The 21,915-nt window shown below is 38.3% G+C and overlaps 8 protein-coding genes and 1 pseudogene across 8 annotated transcripts; 3 read left to right on the top strand and 6 right to left on the bottom strand.

The window, feature by feature from the left end:
• Positions 1 to 44: 44 nt before the first annotated feature.
• Positions 45 to 2,843, top strand: LOC106450738 (pentatricopeptide repeat-containing protein At4g28010). The gene is made up of 2 exons (XM_013892469.3): positions 45 to 2,338; positions 2,435 to 2,843. Exon 1 carries the CDS (start codon positions 45 to 47, stop codon positions 2,106 to 2,108), a length of 2,064 nt encoding a protein of 687 aa, XP_013747923.2. The 3' UTR covers positions 2,109 to 2,338; positions 2,435 to 2,843.
• On the top strand, positions 2,687 to 5,470 carry LOC106450741 (F-box protein At2g32560). The gene is made up of 5 exons (XM_013892476.3): positions 2,687 to 3,925; positions 4,020 to 4,099; positions 4,193 to 4,371; positions 4,460 to 4,534; positions 5,072 to 5,470. The coding sequence occupies exons 1-5, from the start codon at positions 3,323 to 3,325 to the stop codon at positions 5,257 to 5,259; spliced, it is 1,125 nt and encodes a 374-aa protein (XP_013747930.1). The 5' UTR covers positions 2,687 to 3,322; the 3' UTR covers positions 5,260 to 5,470.
• A 10-nt stretch (positions 5,471 to 5,480) lies between these two features.
• Positions 5,481 to 7,307, bottom strand: LOC106453353 (annotated as a pseudogene).
• Positions 7,133 to 9,749, bottom strand: LOC106450743 (protein CLMP1-like). The gene has a single exon (XM_013892478.3). The coding sequence runs from the start codon at positions 9,537 to 9,539 to the stop codon at positions 7,365 to 7,367; it is 2,175 nt and encodes a 724-aa protein (XP_013747932.2). The 5' UTR covers positions 9,540 to 9,749; the 3' UTR covers positions 7,133 to 7,364.
• A 3,297-nt stretch (positions 9,750 to 13,046) lies between these two features.
• On the top strand, positions 13,047 to 15,059 carry BNAC05G09810D. Its single transcript, XM_013896667.3, has 3 exons — positions 13,047 to 14,363; positions 14,530 to 14,571; positions 14,675 to 15,059. The coding sequence occupies exons 1-3, from the start codon at positions 13,544 to 13,546 to the stop codon at positions 14,803 to 14,805; spliced, it is 993 nt and encodes a 330-aa protein (XP_013752121.1). The 5' UTR covers positions 13,047 to 13,543; the 3' UTR covers positions 14,806 to 15,059.
• Positions 15,060 to 15,113: 54 nt separating this feature from the next.
• Positions 15,114 to 17,198, bottom strand: LOC125587466 (putative pectate lyase 2). Its single transcript, XM_048758035.1, has one exon. It carries the CDS (start codon positions 16,638 to 16,640, stop codon positions 15,960 to 15,962), a length of 681 nt encoding a protein of 226 aa, XP_048613992.1. The 5' UTR covers positions 16,641 to 17,198; the 3' UTR covers positions 15,114 to 15,959.
• On the bottom strand, positions 15,234 to 15,911 carry LOC106454552 (putative pectate lyase 2). Its single transcript, XM_013896670.3, has 3 exons — positions 15,811 to 15,911; positions 15,587 to 15,725; positions 15,234 to 15,452 (listed from the first exon to the last, which is right to left on the bottom strand). The coding sequence occupies exons 1-3, from the start codon at positions 15,909 to 15,911 to the stop codon at positions 15,234 to 15,236; spliced, it is 459 nt and encodes a 152-aa protein (XP_013752124.2).
• Positions 17,199 to 17,400: 202 nt separating the features above from the next.
• On the bottom strand, positions 17,401 to 19,733 carry LOC106450745 (putative pectate lyase 2). The gene is made up of 4 exons (XM_013892481.3): positions 18,507 to 19,733; positions 18,309 to 18,412; positions 18,084 to 18,222; positions 17,401 to 17,799 (listed from the first exon to the last, which is right to left on the bottom strand). Exons 1-4 carry the CDS (start codon positions 19,290 to 19,292, stop codon positions 17,578 to 17,580), a joined length of 1,251 nt encoding a protein of 416 aa, XP_013747935.2. The 5' UTR covers positions 19,293 to 19,733; the 3' UTR covers positions 17,401 to 17,577.
• A 235-nt stretch (positions 19,734 to 19,968) lies between these two features.
• LOC106450746 (stigma-specific STIG1-like protein 1) lies at positions 19,969 to 21,829 on the bottom strand. The gene has a single exon (XM_013892482.3). The coding sequence runs from the start codon at positions 21,037 to 21,039 to the stop codon at positions 20,617 to 20,619; it is 423 nt and encodes a 140-aa protein (XP_013747936.1). The 5' UTR covers positions 21,040 to 21,829; the 3' UTR covers positions 19,969 to 20,616.
• Positions 21,830 to 21,915: the final 86 nt, after the last annotated feature.

Raw genomic sequence — 21,915 nt, 5'->3', positions numbered from 1 at the left:
AACTAAAAAAGCAAAAGGGTTTAGTGAAAAATCTCGAATCTCCGATGACATCCGCCGCCGCTAATCTCTCCCGACGTGGAGCTCTTGAAGCCAGACGCCTCCTAAACCCTAACCTCCTCAGCTCCACCTTGAGTTCTCTGCTCTGCGATTGCGAGAACTCAAATCCTCAGCTGAAGAGCGCCGTTTCAGTTTTCCGGCAAGCACTCGACTCCAGCACCTCTCTCTCCTCCCCCGGAAACAATCTCATCGCGACTCTAGTACGCTCCAAAAACCACGAGCTCGCATTCTCCGTCTACCGCAAGATGCTCGACACCAACGCTTTCATCAACTTCGTCTCCCTGAGCGGGCTCCTCGAATGCTTCCTGCGGTTGAATCGCAACACCAGTTTCGCGTTTGGCGTCCTCGCCGTGATGCTGAAACGCGGGTTTGCCTTCAACGTCTACAATCTCAACCTTATCTTAAAAGGCTTATGCAAGAATCTTGAGTTTGGTAAAGCTCTCACCTTGCTTAGAGACATGAGGTTGAATTCTATGGCTCCGGATGTTGTGAGTTACAACACTGTTATAAGAGGTTTATGCGAAGGGAAGGAGTTGGAGAAAGCCTTGGACTTGGCCAAGGAGATGCAGTGTTCTTGGAGTTTGGTGACTTGCGGGATTCTTGTTGACGCATTTTGCAAGGCTGGTAAGATGGAGGAAGCTATGAGGTTGTTTGAAGAGATGAGAGTTAGTAAAGGTTTGGAACCGGATCTCGTTTTGTACACTACGCTTATCAGAGGCTTCTGTGATTGCGGTGAGGTGGATAGAGCTAAAGAGGTATTCGATGAGGTTATTGAGAAAGGGCTTTCTCCCTCTGCGATTACCTACAACACTCTTATTCAAGGGTTTTGCAAGTTAGGGGAGATGAAAGAAGCTTCGCAGATGTTTGAGTTTATGAAGGAGCGTGGAGTGAGTCCGAATGTGTATACGTATACTGGTCTGATCAGTGGTCTTTGCGGAGTAGGTAAGACTAAGGAAGCTCTTCAGCTTTTGAACCTCATGTTGGAGAATGGCGAAGAGCCGAACGTGGTGACTTATAACGTTATTCTCACCAAGCTCTGCAAGGACGGCCTTGTGGGGGAGGCTTTAGAGGTTGTTGAAGTGATGAAGAAGAGGGGTACAAGACCTGATATCATAGCGTATAATATTTTACTGGGTGGACTCTGTGGTAAAGGTGATTTAGACGAAGCTAGCAAGCTTCTGTGTTTACTGGTGAATGATAGGAGCTATCCGGATCCTGATGTTAGATCGTTTAATGCGCTAATCCACGGGCTGTGCGAGGAAAGCAATCTCCCTGAAGCTTTAGAGTTTTATGATTTGCTGGTTGAGAGATTGGGTGCTGCAGATATAGTGACTACTAACATATTGCTTAAAGGCACTCTCAAGTCTGGAGATGTGAAGAAGGCAATGGAGCTTTGGAAACAAATAATTGTTCCAAACTCAGATATGTATTCTACTTTGATTAATGGGTTTTCCAAAACCGGCATGCTTAATGTTGCTAAAGGACTGTTCTGTAAAATGAGAGGGTCTAAGCTACGTCCCAGTGTTTACGACTGCAACTGTCTATTGTCATCATTATGCAAAGAAGGAAGCTTGGACCAGGCATGGAGATTATTTGAGGAAATGAAGCGTGATGACAGCTTACCAGACATTGTTTCTTTCAATATTATGATTGATGGAAGTCTTAGAGCAGGGGATGTTGAATCTGCAGAGTCACTACTAGTCGAGATGTCTCAAGCTGGTCTTTCGCCTGACTTGTTTACTTATTCGAAACTGATAAACAGGTTCCTGAAACTCGGATATTTAGAGGAGGCTATCGGTTACTTTGACAAAATGGTTGAGAGCGGCTTTGAGCCTGACGCTCATATTTGCGATTCTGTGTTGAAGTATTGTATTTCACAGGGGGATTCAGATAAGTTGAAGGAAGTTCTCGAAAAACTGGCGGAGAAAGATATCGTACTTGACAAAGAGCTGACGTGTACGGTCATGGAATACATGTGTAGCAGCTCAACAAACATGGAACCTGTAAAGCGGTTGCTAAAAGTAGCAAATGATAAAGAGAAAAGGGATTAAGTAGGACACGTTGTATAGATTAAAACTGTGGGTGTGGCAGACCAGGAAGGATGGTTGCAAAGACGTTTTGGGACACAAGCTGCAATCTGCTGATGTCATTGTAAGGAAGTGGTTACGTAAAAAGCCAAATCATGGTTTGATTTTTGGGATCACATGGAAGGCAATAGATCCCACTACAGTTGGATGATTGGATTATACAATACAAAGCATCGAAGACCGATGCATTACTGGTAAAAAGAGCTTAAAACTCTCTTTGCTCCCATCTCCTAATAGCAGAGAAAATACTTTTCCTTTTTCCTCACATTGTTTTGTGTTGTATACTGTAGAATCGTAATGCATTGGAGGTTTAGGTCTTTCATTTTGATTACTGATTTTGGGGTGCACATAGAATGGAAATGGAATTGCTCTCTTTCTCTCTCCATCTCTCTCTTTGGTATTGTTGACAAAAAAGGTAAATAAGCAGCAACCTCTCATCTTTATCATAATCCAAGTCTTTGCTATTTTGCGTGAGAGATTAGAAGAAAAGGAGCTTTTTATAAGAGACCATGAGTTTGTTGTTTGCATATTTTTGTTGTTTTGGTATTGGGACTTTGGGAGGAGGAAGAAGAAAGAAATCTGGTGCTTCTGTAGAAGAAGGTTGGAGGTGCCTTCATCTTCTTCTTCATCTTCCTTATTGGTTTGTTTATGTTTTTGTAACAATCTCTTCATAATAAAATATATATAGCTTTTCTTCTACTTTTTTTAAAAAAAATATTATTGGTGGTTTTAGGTTCAATGAATCTTTTGTTTTTGGTGCCCAGATCCGATTCTCTCTCTCCTCCCACTGCCCTTGGAAATCCCAATGACACCAACACCACCAACTAGACCTTTTTGTAAAAAATAATTTCTTCTTTTTCATTACCTTATTATATTAGTTTAATAACACCTTCGGCTTAATTGTCACATTCTTTGCGCATTATTTGTTGGTTAATTTTGAATTTTAAAGGGTTTTTCTTTCCATATCTCTTTCTCTCTCTTGATTCAACTTGGCTACTTCAGTCAGTTTCAAGTTGCCAAAATAAGTTGAGAGAGAGAAAGAGAATTATTTATTGTTTTCATGAGGTTTGTTAGGTAATCCCTCAACTCCTATTGGTTATCCATCTATCCTCTTCTCCTTCCATCTATACTCTCAGACACAACAACAACAGATCAAAAGGCAGAGCACACACAACATAATGCTTCTCTACTTTATCATCTCCTGTCTCTCTTTCTTTTTCTTGTCCAAATCATTCTCTCTTCCTCCATGGGCATCTGAAACCAAAACCTTGCTCTCTTTCTACTTCTCCAAAAGCCTCTTCACCAGAACTCTGCATCCAACCACACCTGATCCCGCCTCTCCCGTGGACCACCAAATGTCAGTCCTTGACCTCCCTGACCTGGCTCTGGATCGCATCCTCGAGCTTCTTCCACCTTCTGGACTCTCTAGTATGGCTAGGGTTTGTAGCTCCCTGAGGGAGAGATGTGTGAGTGATCATCTATGGGAGAAACACTTGATCACCAAATGGGGCAAAGTCCTGGGCCCTGCTGCTCATAGAGAGTGGAAATGCTATCTCTCTTCCTCGTATCATCTTGATTCTCCTAGTCACCAAACTGGTCATCCTCTTGGTTTTGACAAAATCATCTCTTTGATCCGATCTGTTTTCCGAAATGATGATGATGATGATAATAAGAGGAAGAGATATGCTGCGTCTTCTCTGCCACTTGATTCCACCATGAGCTTCTACCTCTCCCTTGAAACTGGTCGTTTTTGGTTCCCTGCTCAAGTTTACAACCGCGAGGTAAAAAATCAGTTCACAAACATAGTTACTCGATTCAAAGCTTTTTTCTAGATTTAATTATTAAAGTAGTAGTGACCTTTTGGTGTAAGAGCAGAATGGGCATGTAGGGTTCATGTTGTCATGCTATGATGCTGAGCTCAGCTATGATACTCTCACTGATACTTTTAAGGCCAGGTATATAATATCACATTTGACACAGTCTCCTTGGCTTGGTCTTCATGACAAGTCAGTCGTATAAATTAGATTCTATCGGGGATTTTTTTTTAGGTATCCACCACATGGTAGAAGAGCAGTTGCGGTTGAAAAGGGTGTGACATGGGAGAGGCTAAGAGCAGCTCCCATTGATGCGTCTCCTCATCATCTTCATGTGTCAGATTCTCTAAACGAGTTGAAACCTGGAGATCACATCGAGATTCAGTGGAGAAGAAACAAAGAGTTCCCTTATGGTAAGTTACTAAATCTTATATTGTAAGGAAGTAGTTTGAAGAGAAATTTCTGAAACAAGCTTGTGTGATGTTTTTTGTTGTTGTGTAGGATGGTGGTATGGTATCGTTGGCCACTTAGAATCCTGTGATGGGAATCTCAACCACTGTCACTGCCATCTTAATGGTGAGTTCTTCTTCTCACCTTCATGTTATGTGTTAAAATAGTGTCTTTGGTTGCTTCTTAGAATTGGCTGTCACATTCTGTGGTTTCTTTACTCATTTTTCTCAGCCAACAAAACCCATTAAATTTCCCAAAACGCAACTGAAAAGTGTGAACATTGAAGAAACCTAACTCGAGCATTGGTCCCAAAAAAAAAAGACAATTGATGGAGCTATGTCTTGACTTTCGTAGACATTTTGATAAATATGCGTCTTGGATTGATGTTGAAATCTACACATTACCAAACGGTGGTGGGGGCTCAACAATGATTCTTTATTTTCTAATCACTAGAAACAAATATTATTCTTTTCTTTATTTTGTTGGAACATCGCATCACCACAGGTAGTAGAAATCAATTAGAAAAAGACGAGTGTTTTGCCCACTTGCATCTTTGATTATTATACCTAACCCCCTCGTCATATGTCATAAACCGTTTTTCTATCCATACCGTGTGTCCAAAGGGTATTTGAATTCATGTGTTTTGCTAAATGGTGAAAACAGAGATGGTGGTGTTGGAATTCAACCAGTACACAGTGGGATCGAGGTGGAGAAGAACGATGATAAACAAGAGAGATCATAGAGAGGAAGGTAACGAGGAAGAGGGGTTCTATGGAGGAATCAGAAAGCTAAGTTGTAAAGAAGAGATTGCTATGTGGACACGTCTCTGGCCATCCTCCATCTTAGAGTAGGATGAAGAGATTCAAACACAACCATTTACACTAAAGGGTAGGGATGTTAATTTTAGATGTTTACTCACTCTTCTATCCAATGTATGATTTAACTGTTGATTATTTATTTGAAAAATTGTCAAGAATATACATGAAACTAATGCATCAGTCCCTTCATGGAAAGGTTGTATCACTCGATCGTTCTGAACAAATAATCACAAAGCATCAAGTATAGGTGGCTCTAGAGGCAGATTTTTTTTTTCTTTTTTTTATCTTGAGAGAGTTTTATACTACGTAGAAGGTATATTTACAAAGGCCTTTTCGTTAGATAAGAAAACCATTAGAAAGATAGAAGTAGCTGCGTAACCATTTAGTTTGCAAGGAAGCTAATGCCTCCAGTGCTATCTCAGCTTCCTTTTAAACCATTTTGCCTCCGTGGGGATGGTCGAGAGTTGAGCACAGTCCACTGCAGACTCTCCCATTGGGCTCGGAAGACGCTTGCATAGCTGTCCAGGATAACCAATAACGGTAGCAAATAAACAGGATCAGGACAAGAATGGTTCAACAGATTATATCAAAGGTGCTGTAATGGAAGCTTGTTGATGAGTCATGTTCTGCCTCAACTGGCTCTGTATCCAAACAATTGCCATCTCACATGCAGAACAAGCGGCATCACCGACACCATTAGAAGATTTGGCGTTTTCCTTGTCCACTACCGACTCAATGCCACATACTGAACAATAAAAGAAGAATCATAGTAAATAGACACAGCAGATGAAATAGAAAAGAAAACCAAGATAAAATAAGATCATGGACTTAATCGCAATATCAAATTATCCATAGGATATAGCTTCTCTATAACATGAACAAAACCACCTGACACCACGTTTACCATCAAAAGTGCACAGACCAATCTGCGAGCAGATTTTCTTCGGTTGAGTCTGCAAACCAAAAGGGGAACAGTAAGTCAAATTTCATTTACATAACACGAGTTGCATACACAACATATGATTTGTCACACACAGATTTTAGTAGCTAGTGCAATACGCATATTTACCTCGGACAAAAGCAGATCCAAAATGGTCTGCCCGTACTGATCCACAACAGTCTTGCACAGCTGGCTAACAACTCCAGCTGCTCCAATAGCATTGGTTTATCATGGTGATTACAGTCTACACAAAGAAAATCAAAATTAAGTGCGTACTACTCTTAAGAAACCACTAGAACACTTTTAGATTCTTGCTTACTGTTGGACCCTCAAGCAAAGATGTTCCAGAATCTGCTATAGCAGAACAGCCACTTTCGCAGAATCCTGTATAACAATAACTCAAAACTTCAGATCCAGTTGTTGCCAGTAAACATTAAATTTGTTAGAAACAGGAACAGCTATATTTATATATATTATAAAGAATGAGGCACAGTAACGTTACACATATACCAGTGGGACCAATGAGAACATCACCATGTCAAAACTATTGCACACCAAAAAAGGCTCGAGTTAGATAATTGGAAGACAAAACAAGGCAAGAAAGTGATATATAACAAATCTGCCAGTAACCCTTTTGTGTCACAGGGACATAAGTATATTTTCCTTTGAAATGATTTGGATCAACACCTCCAAATACAAGTTCACCACCTTCTTCATCTTCAGCATAAATGTGTGGTAACGAGTGTTGAGTAGGGTAGGATGGATAGCTTACCTGATCCTTAACAACTAAATCGCCAACCGTAACCGCGTCATTAAGTAACAAAATGGTTTTGATGTGTGTGGGTAATCTCAGTAAGTATTAAGTTGATGCAAGTATAAACAAGAACTAGTTATCACTTGATGACTCTGGTGTGGTTAAGAGTAGAATTGTTTATAACATACTAATAATTGAGAAAGACTTGTGAATATAAAAGTTGCAATATTATAAGATCAGAAACGTTGATCATCTCATCAGTAAATTCCACAAAACAAAAACAAAAACAAACAAAACTCACACGCATAATTAAAACTGAATTAGGAAAATCATCAAAACGGTTGCAGCTTATCCAATGAGTGCAAGTAGCAGAAATGCACCTTCCATGTTTAGCCTTTTGGTTTTAGCTTCCTGTGATCAAATGGGTTCCGTCTGACAAGGTTTTCAAGATTCAGTTACCTTCTTATCATCTCCTTCAGCAGCTGCTTCGTTTGAACAATGGTTCTTGACAACAGTCGATATGTCGGTTTCAGAAGCACCTGCAAGTTTGAATCTTTCAACTGCTGAGTCAAGATTCTTCTCCCAACCGCTTACACTGATTTTGCATTCCACTTGTGATCTTTCAAACAACATATTTCCCCAGAATAGATGGATCTGTGATCTCATAGCAATCGCTTGCTCTGCTGCTTCTGCTGCTGTAACAGCTTCCGAAGCCTCTCCGTTTTCTCCATCTCCTTGCTTCTTTCTCCTCTTTGAAACTTCCTCTTTCTTGTTCGGGTTTTTCAGATCATTCATCCTTTGTTCTTCAAGCTTCTCCCACATCTCAGTCGCAGCTTTCATCTTCTCTTCTGCACTATCAAAGAGGGCCAATGTCTCCGTTGCATCCCATACAGACAAATCCATCTTTTGTGCCAAAGCAAAAGACCAATGGAGCTTTGCCATCTCAAACTGTTGTTGTCCCAAAGCGAGCAAACCCTCGTAAAAGTCAGGTTTGATTGACAAGGCGTGCTCATACTTTTCCTTAGCTAGAGTGTATCTCTCTTTCACCCACTCGTAAGCAGTCTGAAGCTGCTCCGCGACCTTTTCCTTTCCACCAGATTCTTCCAACGGAATGCGCTTCCTCGCAGCGCACATGTGCACGTTACCCCAGTTGAAGAAAGCTAACGCAGCAACTTCTTGGAACTTGGCAGCAGCTTTCTCGAAAAGTGGCTGAGCTTCTTCACTAGTGACTGTTTCCTCCAGCGCCTCAGAGCAAAGCTCCATCCCCAGCTCATGCAAGTCAACATGAGCATCGGGGTCGATACCCACGTGGGACCGGAAAAGCTGAGCAAAGTCGAACAACCAATCATCCATCTCCAACTCCTTCATCTCAGGATCTTCAGAAGAAGGTGTTTTCTCCTTATCTGATTTCTCATTGCTGACCTCTGTTTCACTCAGAGATGCTCGGATATCTTCTTCTTCAACAGGCGGCTTCTCTTCCGCCACTTCCTCCTCTTCTACTTCATCGAGCAAAGGTGGCTCCTGCTCAGGACTTACATCAACAACATGCAATCTCAACATCCCAACAGAGTCAGACTTATCGGATTCAGGCTCCTTAGTCAAAAGACCATCAGCAGCAGTTTCAGCCAACCTAAGCTCGGCAGTACAAGTGACAGTAACCAAATCCCCATCATTGTCTTTATACTTAATCAACACCGACTTGGAAGAAGGGAAACGACTCCTCACGATTTCCCTCAGTACCTTAAACCCACAATTCACAGGCATCTGACCCAACCTGATATCATGGTCATAAACAAACTTCAACGGCCTCCACCTAGTTACCTTCTCTTGAGCCACAGCCACAGCCACAGCCACGGAGGAAGAAGACTGCTCTGCACCTTTAGAAGAAGAATCATTCAACGACGGCTTCAACACAATTTTCGCCATCTGTGTCTGGCCATTTTCTGTCATCTTTGGCCGTTCTACCTTACTAACAACAGGCAAGGCAACAGGCGAAGGAGCGACCTTTTTGTGAACCTGACGAGAAGGCAAGCAAGGACCAAGCCCATTAACGGGACCACCCAAAGCAGCAGAGGCGCCAAGAGCAGCAGGAGAAGGCCTGCTCTGAGGCCCACCAGGCCCAGACATCATAAGCCGTCTGGACATCTCGGTGGCGTCCTTGTGATTGGGGTCAGCTCCCAAGAGCAAATTCACGTCTTGCACAGCCAGCTCATACTTGCCCACGGCTTCGAGGGCTCTAGCTCTCCTGAGCAGAGCTCGCGTGAAGCCAGGCTGGACCTGAAGCGCCATGGAACACTCGGAGATCACCTTTTCGTAATCGATCGGCTTCATCTGCATCAAACACGCGGCGCGATTGCTGTGGAACACGGCTCGGTCAGGGTGGCTCTTTGGGACGAGCTTGAGCGCGTCGGCGTACTGCTCAAGCGCGCCTTGGAAATCCTTGCTTTGGAACTTGTTGTTCCCTTCTTCCTTTAGCTCGTGCGCTCGTTTCAGGTACACGGAGGCGTCGAAATCGCCGCCGCCGTTGACGGAGGAAGATGAGATTTCGGAAGAATTGGAATTAGCCTGCTGCTTCGTACCACCACCGCTCTTCTTCTTCCTCGCTCCAGATTTCCCCATTATCGCTCGCAATCAACAGGTGCTCGCTCGATTCAACGACGCAAAGCTGAACCTTGTGAAACCCTAAGATAGACAGACCCACCCACCCCCTAGTTACATGGGTTTATATTATGGGCTTCGCTTGGGCCTTAACAACGAGGAAGGAGTTAGATAGTTTTAATTTGTCCAAGCAAGATGATGACTGTGACCAGAGAAAATGCTCAATTTACATCGCCGTCACCGCGTCGAAAGAAAAAGAAAGAGATATGATATTTTTCGTGTGGAGCCATGTTGTTATCCGTTGGATCATCGTTGACGAATGGATGGATGGATAGGAACAAGTTTTATTTAGCGAAAACTATCAAGTGCCGACGAGGCTCATGGTGGACTACGTGCTCTTCTAATTCTCAGCCGTTGATTGAAAATCAACTCAAACTGAAACGGTGTTGATGGGAAGGGCTCACCTTGCTATGATCTGCGCGAAAGCCCAATTAATGGTTTTACTGGGCCTTTTGTCTACCAAAACTATATATTGGGCTTTTTGAAACCCGAATTTCTGATCCAAACTAAACAAGAAAAACTTCTTTAACAGAATAGATTTGGATACTCTCGCAAGATATCAAAAACACATCCTAAGATCATGAAGGTGGCTGCAAACCCAAAAATAATCTAAACTAAAAATCTCTAAGATGTTTGCCTTCTCTTTGGCTCTTTAGCAACTCTTTCCACTCATCTACAAATTACAACAACACGCCTACGTACGTATTCATAATATATATAAGCCATTACTCTCTTGGTTCCTCATATCATTGAAGTCTACTTCTTGTTTCTCTTTCTGAAACCTTTCTCCAACTTCTCAACGAGATGTTTCTCTCGATGGATTGGCTGGAAAGATAAGGAGCCTCTTTGGATTTCTCGACCTCTATTGCTTATAATATATATATCCATGCATTAGTTACACTAGTAGAAAACTTTGATATAGACACGGTAATTTTCGTGACTGAGACTCATTTTTCGTGACTATATGACATCATAGACACGAAAAGTCACGGAAAAAAAATGTGTCTATACGGTCGTGACCAAAATTAACTGTGATAATTCGTGACTAAAATAGTCACATGTTGGACACAGTTTCATTCGTGACTATAATTGTCACATTAGTCATAAAAACAATTGTATCTACTCAGTCACGTTTTTTTATTGTGACTTTACGTGACTATCTGCAAAAAATATTTAAAAAAAAAAAAAAACACAAAATAAAAATAATTTTTTTAGTAATTTAATTCAGAAAACACAAATTATGTAATATACGTAATTACATATATTTACAGAAAATTACATACATATATATATATATATCAACGCCTCCACCGCTCCACCATCGGCTCCGCCACCGGCTTCTCCACCGACACCTCCATCAGATTTTACACCGACACCTCCACCTGCTCTGGATGCCATGGGTTAAGCGATGAGTCTGCTGGTGGTAGAGCCACCGGTGTTACGGCTGAACCGACGAACCGATATGCTCGCCACGCCTTCTCCGCCGTCAGGCTTCTTATGCCTCCACCGCCATCAAGCTTCTTCTATCTCCTCTGCTGTCAAGCTTCTTCTGCCTCCTCCCCCCCCCCCCCCCGATCTGTTTCATATCCTCTTCTTGTTTTAATCTGCATCTGAAAAAAGAAAAAACACTGAGATTATAGAAAAAATAAATAAAAAGAGTAATCAGGTAGAGAAGTGATGAATGAGGAGGTGGAGATTGAGATAATGGTGTCGGAGGTGATGGTATGTGATGGTGTTGGTTGTTGAGACAGTTTAGATTCACGAAGACGGATGGAGAGATAGGGGATACGAACAGTTAAGAGGAGAGAAAGGAAGAAAGAGATAGAAGAAAAAGTGTGTTTTTTACTTTAGTGCATTTTGGTCCGTTAGATTCACTTTTATCAATGGATGTGGTTATATAGAACATGATCCGAGCCCTTGGATCTGATAGGCTGCTTTTATGTTGACCAATCAGATCTTATGTATTTGATTTCCTATTTTTTCCATTGATTTCCTATTCTACTTTGTTTTTAACATATATAATATTTATGATAAACTTCAAAAGAGCAATTGGTGCCAAAATTCCATCATAAGTCCAAAATTGAGTCTAGTGTTTGATATAAAATATGGTTTAGTTTAAAATTTGAAACTGAAGTTTGGAAAAATATATTTAAAACTTAAATATAAGATTTAGAGTATAGATATAAGAAATAGAGTGGTATATAGGGTTTGAGGTTTATATTTAAGATTTTAAATTAAGTTTTGGAATATTAATTACTATATTTTATAATTAAAATTAGTTAAAATTTTAGAAGTTAGTTTTTATCAATATATATTAATTATTATATTTTATAATTAAAATTAGTTAAAAGTTTAGAAGTTAGTTTTTATACTTTAGGGTATGAAAGGAAATAGGATTTATATGTTATATGTTTAAAGTTTTTGATTAAGATTTGAAAAATAGATTTGAAAATTTTGATCCTTTGTAGATATTGATTTTAAGAATATTGTAATAACTGAAAAGTTATTTTAAAATTAAGGCTTAGGGTTTTTAATCTAGGGTATGTAGTATATATATCGTATTTTGAGGTTTATAGTTAGGTGTATATAGTGTTTGGAGTTTAGATTTAAGATTTGAGTTTAAGTTATGAAAAACAACAAATCATGAGTTTAGTTTTGAAGATTTGAGGTTAAAATATTATGTTTTTAGGTTTGTGTGAAGATTTTAGGGTTTAAAGCTCCATCTAGGGTTTAGGGTATCATATAGTCACGAAAACTTCGTGGCAAATTCGTGACTTTTTTAGTCACGTTTTTAGTTTCGTGACTATTTCGTGATTTTTTTAGTCACGTTTTTTACTTCGTAACAATTTCGTGACTTTTTTAGTCACGTTTTTTACTTCGTGATAATTTCGTGAGTAACTAAAAAATAGTCACGTTTCTTCGTCACCATTTCGTATCTATAAGCATTTTTTCTACTAGTGTTAGTAATAGTATCATATACTATCATTATTGTTCATGTTAATTGATATGATCTACGTACGTTATTATTAACGTTGTTACCTTTTCATATAACGCGGATTGCTTCCTAAGTAGAGCGTTATTCCTCTTCATTAGTGCAAGCACTTCTTCACTTTGCTTTTGATTCTCCGCTAGTAATTTCGCCAACTAAAAAAAAAACAAATCTAATTGCGGAACATCACGAAAATCAAATTCACAAATTAGTTAAGCTAATGAGTTACTGCACGGAGTTAATTACCGTACATATATTTCGTCGCTCATTGCAAGTGAGGCTTGATTATTCCACGTTAGTGTAAGCATTTCTTCTCTAAGCTTTTGATTCTCCAGTGTCACTTTCTTTAAATCCGCCATCTTAAAAAATACAACAAATTTTGAAATAGTTACGATAACAAAATCAAAAATTACTATCACTAAGTTTGATTACCTTCTTTACACGATTTTCCATCTCAGAGTTGTTACGTTGATCACTGGTTCTGATGTAATTAGGTTTAATTATCATGAAAAACGGGCTTATACGATCGATAGATCCTATTCATCCCTATATATTTAGTGATATATTCCCAACAGATTTTTAATATTATCAATTAAGTAAAATCTTTTTAAGAAATACAAAAAATAAGAAGAAGATATTCGGAATATAATATGTCATTCTCTATAATATGTGGGCTTAGAAATGTGATCATGTCAACTGTGAACTGCTTCCAAGCCGCCCAACATAATCATACCAACTAATGTGATTCTTATATTTATTCACTTTAATTTCATTCATGTGATGTTCTTTTTTGTTTCTTAATTTAATGCCATCAAGATAAACCTTATATATATAACCATTGAAAAGCACATGACTAGGTCGATTCTTAAACTCCTTAGCAAGTCATTCCAAGCTTACTCAACACTTCACACCACCAAATTATAATCTCTTAGTTAAAATCTGCCCAAAAACTCAAATGAAACCATAATTCTAAATAATGTCTCCACTTCACTCATACTCTGTCTTCCTCTCCATTTGCATGACCATTCTTCTTCTTCAACCATCAACAACATTATCCCAGTCACATCTCTGCAGATCTTCTTGCGGCAACATTCCAATAAATTATCCCTTTGGCATCGACGATGGTTGTGGCAGCCCTTACTACAGACACATGCTCATTTGCTCCGACAACAACACCAAGCTTGAACTTAGAACACCATCCGGTAAATACCCTGTTAAGTCCATAAGCTACTCTGATCCTCACCTTCTTGTATCTGATCCATTCATGTGGAACTGTCAAGATCGAGATAACTTTCGACCCACGAGATCTTTCAGCATAGATTCAAGCACACACTTCACTGTCTCCCCTCAAAACGACTACTTGTTCTTCAACTGCGATTCAGAGAAAGTGATCGTCGAGCCAAAACCGCTCTTCTGCGAGAGGTTTCCGGATAGGTGCGACTCGTCATGCGATAGCTCGAGCTACCTGTGCAGACATTTGCCCGAGTGTGGATCAGCTTTAGGTTCTAGGGTTTCTTGTTGCTCTTATTACCCGAAAGCAACTCAGTCTCTTAGGCTGATGCTACAGAACTGTGCAACATATACAAGTGTGTATTGGAGGAGTACGGGGGCTGGGAATGCACCGTATGATCAGTTTCCAGAGTACGGGATTAGGGTTGATTTCGAGTTCCCGGTGACTACGAAGTGCCTTCTTTGCCAAGATACCACTAAAAGTGGTGGGGTTTGTGGATTTGACACGAGGACGCAGAATTTTTTGTGTCTTTGCAAACAAGGAAATATCACTACTCATTGTAATGGTAAATTCTTTCCTTCACAGTTCTATTGTATTTCTTACTGACAAATACTAATTTTCCTGTTATAATATTATTAAAAAATCATTTTCTAACATGTGGTATATTCATGTCAACTATAAATGTTACTACTTACTATTACATATATTTAATCTCTTAATATTTTTCGCAGATCCTGTCCTCGTAAAGCATAAACACATTGGAGCAGTCGCGGGTAATTAATAAAGATTGCTATAATTACCATATGAATTTGTTTCTGATTTTGATAATAGATACTTATTTGACTTGATATGATCTGATCAACTTGTCTCTTCCAGGAACGGTGACGGCGGTTTCGGCGGCCGCAGCGATTGGCGTTGGGGGTGGAGTATTTTGGTACTTGAGGAAAGTGCGAGCCAAAGCTCCGGTCACTTGTGGAGTTCAAAGCAACGAGAACAGAATTTTTTAAAAGCATTAAAACATGTTTTTAAAAAAGAATAGGCAAAAGCACGAGCACACTCTTCTTTTCTTCTGTTTCGTTCCCTTTTGTCCTTTTCTTTTCATCTTTAATTTTGTGTATACTACAAGTTTGGGATAAAAGAATTTTGTACCTTTTGTTGCGTTTTAACATGATTATATATATGCAAGTTTTTCAAACAAAACTAAAGTTCTAAAGTATATATTTTTCAACTAAATTAATAATATATATTTGTTCAGATTTCAGACCGTTTCTTTTAATTCATGTGTATACGTGCTAGCAAGTTTGGAAAAGGCAAGGAAAGGGTAAACATTGGATGCTTCCATGTCGTAAAACAGATCTAGAAATCTTCCAATATAATTTGAATGTTGTCCCGACGTAAAAAAAAAGAAATCGCAAAACACAGTAACATAAATTAATCAGCAGATCCTGCCGGAGTAGCAACTTAGAGGACCTGCGGAAGAAGTAAGATTAGGGACGAGAGAGCCGTCGTACACCGAAAACTCCTCTTCTCCTTCGTACACCTGCGTGACTTTTCCGTTGCTAGATGGCTCGAAGTAAGCTCCGTTCAAGAAAACGTCTTTTGAAGAAATCCATTTCCAGCTACGATCATTTCCACTCTCCAGTCTCTTTGTCACCTTCATATATGTACAACACCTTTATATTAAGGAGTTTTCTTGACTCAAAAACAATTGATAACAAATACATTAATCCATATGTTTAATAATATATATATATTATATATTAACAAATAAATATAAAACGACGAAACCTGTTTTTTGCTAGGGTCATCAGGAGCAAGAAAGTAGTTGCCTTCACTAAAAATGGTTGGATCGGCACTTCCTCCAAGCGCATACTTTAGCCATTTATTGTATCTATTGTTTGCTACATGGGCAAACCCCCTCCTAACCCTACCACGTCATTAGTTGTATATCCACGTCAGCATTTTCTAATGCTCATTCAGTTAAATTTAGTTAGTAAAATATATTTATATACCTAGGAATTCTCTCGATGAGACCCGGTCCAAAGTGGTTGAATGCAATTGTAACTTTCATATTCTCATCTACCACAATGTTGTCGTTATGCCCAAGCAACATCACCTTCATAAATATCAAAGAATAATTAATATTCAATGTTTTAAAAAGTTACAACTTAATGTATATAGATATACTTACTTTATCATGCTGAGTGAAGTAACTATTAGAAATAGTGACGGCAGTAGAACCAAGTACCACATCGATCAATCCATCTTCAGACTGGGAAAAGTAACAATGATCGATCCAAACATTTGACGAATTAAACACGGAGATTGCATCACCGTCCGATCCTTGCCGTCTACCAATATGAGTCGGAGTGCTCCGTACCAAACCCGATTTACCCGGTTTGCAGTGGTGGATACTTATACCATGTATAATGACATGGCTCACGTGTTGGATCGTGATGCATGGTCCGTTCGCGATTTCCACTTTTGCTCCTCTTCCGTCAATGGTCTTGTTGCTGTTCATGATGAGCTCGTTTTTCAACACTATGCCCATGTCATGTTCGAATGTGATCCATAGCGGCTCGGTCTGGATCACGGCATGTCGTAGGGTTCCAGGGCTAGGGCTTTCAGGGTCGTCTTCTGAGCTTGTGACCACATAGATCGACCCGTCTTTGCCCCCAGCCGCGTATTTTCCGAATCCCACCGCGCAACCGGCTAGGGCAGGACGGTTTGATTCCCAGTTAGGGTTTGTACGCCAGCAAGAATCGATTGGATTTTGTGACTCAACAAGAGGAGAGAAGAATAGTGCAAAGAGAAGTGAAACTATTAAGAAGAAAGAAGCCATACTATTTTGCTTGAGTTAAACTGTCTGTGTGGGAAACGGGAATATATACACACGACATATAGTTCTGGTCAGCTAGAGAATCTACTGCTAGAGGAAACTTGTAATCTTCCATTGATCAAGTCCCATATATGACTCCTGTAAATGCTCAATCACATTTATCTTTGTAGTTAATATCGGTAAGTAATCACTGTAATTATACTCTATTCCTATATATAAGTTTTTTTTGCCAAATCTCCTATATATACGTTGCAACTCCCTTATGTGTACAGTTTTGAATCTACGTAATCATTTATTTTGTAAGAATGCATTTAAGTTTAGAGAAAAATTAGTGATTGTTAGTCATTTTAGAACATAGTCAATTATGCATTTTGACATGCATTGTATCGGCGGATGCATACAACATGGCGCCCATGACGTTATTGAATTTCTCTGTTAATTCTTGACTTTGGTTAATATACGGCGCCTCTATTTAAATACGACTGAGAATGAGTAGTAATATTTTTTTTTAGAAAAGAATGAGCTAGTAGTAATATTTTTAAAACAATAATACTTTTTGAGAATAGCATTATCATCACTTTTCTTATGGGCGTACTATATATCAATTTCTTTAAAGTTCCGCTTATTGTCGTTTCGTATAAAAAATATCATCATACCCATCATATATATACACTCTTCACATGATCAACTTCAAATTTTATAATTATGCGACTCAAGTTTTGGATTAAAAGATACATAACTGAATTATACAAGTCTTTATAAAAACAAACTTGAAAAAGAAAAACTTTAAAAAAAAAATAATCGATCCTCCATAAATTTGAATTCCGTCCCGGGTAAGAAGAATTCACAGAATACACCTCAGATACAGGAATTCCGCCTCGATGTTGAAAGCAAAACACAAAACACAAAAACAAAACATGTTTATGAATATTATAAATAATCAGCAAGTCCTGCCGGAGTAGCAACGGAGAGGGCCGGCGGAGGAAGTGAGAGAAGGGACGAGAGAGCCGTGGGACACCGGAAACCACTCTGCTCTTCCGTACAACGGCGTGACGGTTCCGTATCCAGACTGCACGAAGTAAGCTCCGTTCTTGAAAACGTCTTTTGATGTTCTCCATTTCCACCTTTTCGAATCATATCCGCTTTCTATTCTCTTTGTCACCTACACACATGCATCACGACACCAGTTTCAAATAACAAGCTCTTCCTTCTTAAAATCAATTGATAATGAATATATACATCTCAATATATTTTATAAATACGTTATTGATTTCATGTTATTGTGGGATATTCCAACCGTAATTATTAATCGTTTTTTTCTTCATATATATATATATATATATATATATATGTGTGTGTGTGTGTGTGTGTGTTTTAGTTGTAGAATTCAAAATTTCGATATAAATTATACATACATACATACATATCTTTTTAACGTTTAATTACCTGTTTTTTGCTAGGGTCATCAGAAGCAACGAAGTAGTTGCCTTCGCTGAAGATAGTTGGATTAGCACTTCCTCCGATTGCATACATTTGCCACTTCTCGTATCTATTGTTAGCTATATGCGCATACCCTAGCCTCACTCTGTCACGTCATCAACCCCATATACATGTCAGCAATTTCAAGATTTTATTCTGGTAAGACATTGATAACGTGTATATAATGTATACCTAGGCATTCTCTCAATGAGACCCGGTCCAAAATGGTTGAATGCAATTGTAACTCGCATAATCCGATCTTCCACATTATTGTCATTATGGCCGAGCAACATCACCTTCATTATCACATATGGAAAAATAACATCAGTATTCAGAATATATACTCGCTATTAATTTGTAAAAATTACAATGTAAAATTTAGATGCTTACTTTATCGTGCTGTGTGAAGTAATTATTAGAAATAGTGACGGCCGTCGAAGCATGAAGCACATCGATCAAACCATCTTGACACCGAGAAAAGAAACAATGATCGATCCAAATATGTGAAGAATCAAATATGGCGATTGCGTCACCGTCCGATCCTTTCCTACTTCCAATATGGGTCGGACTGCTGCGCACCCGACCCGACTTACCCGGTTTACAATCATGGATACTTATCCCATGTATAATGATATGGTTCAAATGTTGGACCGTTATGCATGCCCCGTATGCGATTTCCACCTTGGCTCCTCTTCCGTCGATAGTCTTGTAGCTGTTCATGATGAGCTCGTTTTGCAACACTATGACCATGTCACGTGCGAATGTGATCCATAGCGGTTTAGATTGAATCACGGCGTGCCTTAGGGTTCCAGGTCTAGGGTTTTCAGGGTTGTCCGATGGGTTTGTAACCACGTAGACTGACCCGTATTTGCCCCCTATTGCGGCTTTACCGAACCCAACCGCGCAATCGGCTAGAGCGCGGCGGTTAGATGCCCAGTTAGGGTTTCTACGCCAGCAAGAATCGATTGGGTTTAGTAATGGTTTTGGGGTGGTGTAGTAACTATTACTATAATAAGCAGCCTCTACAAGAGGATAAGAGAAAGCTGCAAAGAGAAGTGAAACTGTTAACAAAAGAGAAGCCATTTTTGCTTGAAGATGGAGACGCTTGATTTGAACTATGTGTGAGCAAATATATATATACACGACATATATATGAGCTAGACAATATACAATCATTAATTTGCCTTTAAGTATATGAATTTTTATGTAGTTTATGAAAGATGAGAAGGTGGGACACACGGATAGTAGGGCCGACCAATGAAATGAAACTTACCCCATCATTTGAATTTAAATTGTTAAAGAAGTACTTCTTCGGTCGATGCTCTTAGTTATAGGTAGACGTGATTGCACGAGCTTGAGATGACGATGGGTTGGTTTTGACTTTGCTATTTATACTTCAACTTGTTTAATATAATGCTCTTTTATTTGAATACGACTGAAAACAAGTAACATATATAGAATACTATCTGAGACGGCAATTAACAAATGGCACTATTATCGTTTTTTATAGGCAGAAAAGTCAACTTCCGCCAAAATATGTACATTCACATTCTTAGATGTCGGTTTAAAATCATAGAGTAAAACAGGAATACGATAATGTCGGATTTTAAGAACAAAGTATAATTACTAAAACCTTCAAGTCTATGTAAAAATAATAAATATACAGAGTGTAAGACTATTGCATTTCTAATTATATTTGTTTTGAAATGACTAGATCTCAAATTCTCAAAAAAAAAAAAAGAGACCAATGGTAATTATCATCAAAGTTAAAATTTAGGATTTTTTTGTTTTGTTTTATATGTTGTTTTTGTGAGAACAGAAATTTTACTTTGAAAAAAAAAAAATTTATTATGTTATTTTATTCTTCATATAATAACTCTTTTTATAAAATAAAATAATATGTAAGGATAAAATTAATGATACTTTTTATTTAACAAGAGGAGTTCAGGCAATGAATTAATCTCCCCTAGATAAAATGATCTCTAGCAGATGTGTTATATTTAGATACAAAATAATAATGAGATGAATTCTCTTGGAATTCTTTAAATTCTTTGATATTGGTTTTCGTAATAGTTACAGCACACCAAAACCTACTAAAATGTGACAAAAGGCTATTGAATGAAACATTCATGACACCGTCTAACTTAGTAATACTATATATAATGTTTAGGATTCATAATAATAATAAACGAAACTCGACGTCAAAAAAAAAAAATAATAATAATAATAATAAACGAAACTAGCATAAGAAACTGAAAACGTCATTGAAGATTAGTACATTGGTTTTTTACATGACACAAGAACATGGAAATTAAACAATAAAATGATGACAAACTTTTACAGGACCCTTCGGAATTTTAATAACAATTTGACCACCCTTGTGTAAGCTATAGATATAATGTTTTCTATTTATTTATTACAGATTGTAATATGAATGTAATCCAATTTAAACCAACAAATTAAACTTTTTCTCAATAACCTTAGTACCCCCATTGTTTCTTTAAGCATAGCTGCACATTCCATAGGCACACGATCTCCCTTTGTTGCACTTCTTAAAGCAACCTCCACAATGTCTCTTATCAAACATTGGGTTTACACAATACCCGTTGCAACAAATCTCCGAGTATTGACAGCTTTTCCCACACCTTCCACAGTTCAATTTGTTGGTCCTCAAGTCCACACACCTCTTACGACAGCAAGCACGGCCTGAACTTCCTTTGAGACGACATACTCGGGGGCTTTTGTCACATGTCATTGCTGCACTTGTACGGCTCCAACCTTTTCTCCCCCGTGTAGAGGCTATCAACCGACCATATCTGTCTCTGTGGTTCGCCTCAACCCTTAGCGGTTCACTAAGTGTTATACCAATGGCTAAAACCATTAGGATCACCAAAACGAAATGGGATATCTTGAATGTATTCATTCTTTTATCGCCTTGCTAGAATTTAAAGGAGAGAAATTGCAAACAATTTTTTTTGTATGGGAATGTGTGTTGCGTGTGTTTGTATGTGTATGAATGTATTTGGATGAAGAGTAACCAAGGACGGGAATGCTATTTATACACGAGGGAGTGATGCCACAGGTCAACGAAGAAGTGTTTGAAAAATTAGGTCTTCTAAGAAAAATATTTGACTTTTTGTATACTCTTTTTAGTGGAGTGGTCAATTTCGAAGGGTTGGGATTTCAGAAGAATGAACGAACGAGTTAGGCTCGCGTAGAAAAAATAAAATCAATAATTTTCTAAATTAAGCAGAACAAAAGTGGAACACGTGAAATTCATTTGATCGTTTGGAAAGAGTTTAGGGAAATATAATTTTACCAGGACAAGACGCATAATAAATTTATATAAAAATTATTTTAAAAATATTATACGAAAAAATAAATTTATATTCTTGATTTAATTAATATTTTGGTATTTAAACAATTTTTTTTGAACTTTTTGTTACTTACATAATTTGTTTACTAATGAGTTGATCCCATTTTTTAAAAAAATATTGGTTAAAAAATCACTTACCGCATAAGAACCTAAAGTTTAGGTCGAAAAATCTCGGGTCTATTTGATTACAATGAACCTATGTCAGCTCGGTATTATATCATGATTTAGTAATTTAAAAATTAATTATGGTTATGAGAAGTTAACGTTCACGTGCCAATCATATCTATCTTCAATATTTTTCTCTTTTTCATTTTGTTTATTGTTCGATATAAATATTGATTTTGAAGTTTATTCTCATTTCGTTTGTTTGTTTTGATCTGAGATTTAGAAAATGCTTATGATTTGAAATATACATACTTAGGT

The sequence above is a fragment of the Brassica napus genome, chromosome C5 (genome assembly GCF_020379485.1).
Source record: "Brassica napus cultivar Da-Ae chromosome C5, Da-Ae, whole genome shotgun sequence".
In the NCBI taxonomy this organism is placed as follows: domain Eukaryota; kingdom Viridiplantae; phylum Streptophyta; class Magnoliopsida; order Brassicales; family Brassicaceae; genus Brassica; species Brassica napus.
Note: the sequence above shows the minus strand (reverse complement) of the source record. Positions and strands in the feature narration are given on the sequence as shown.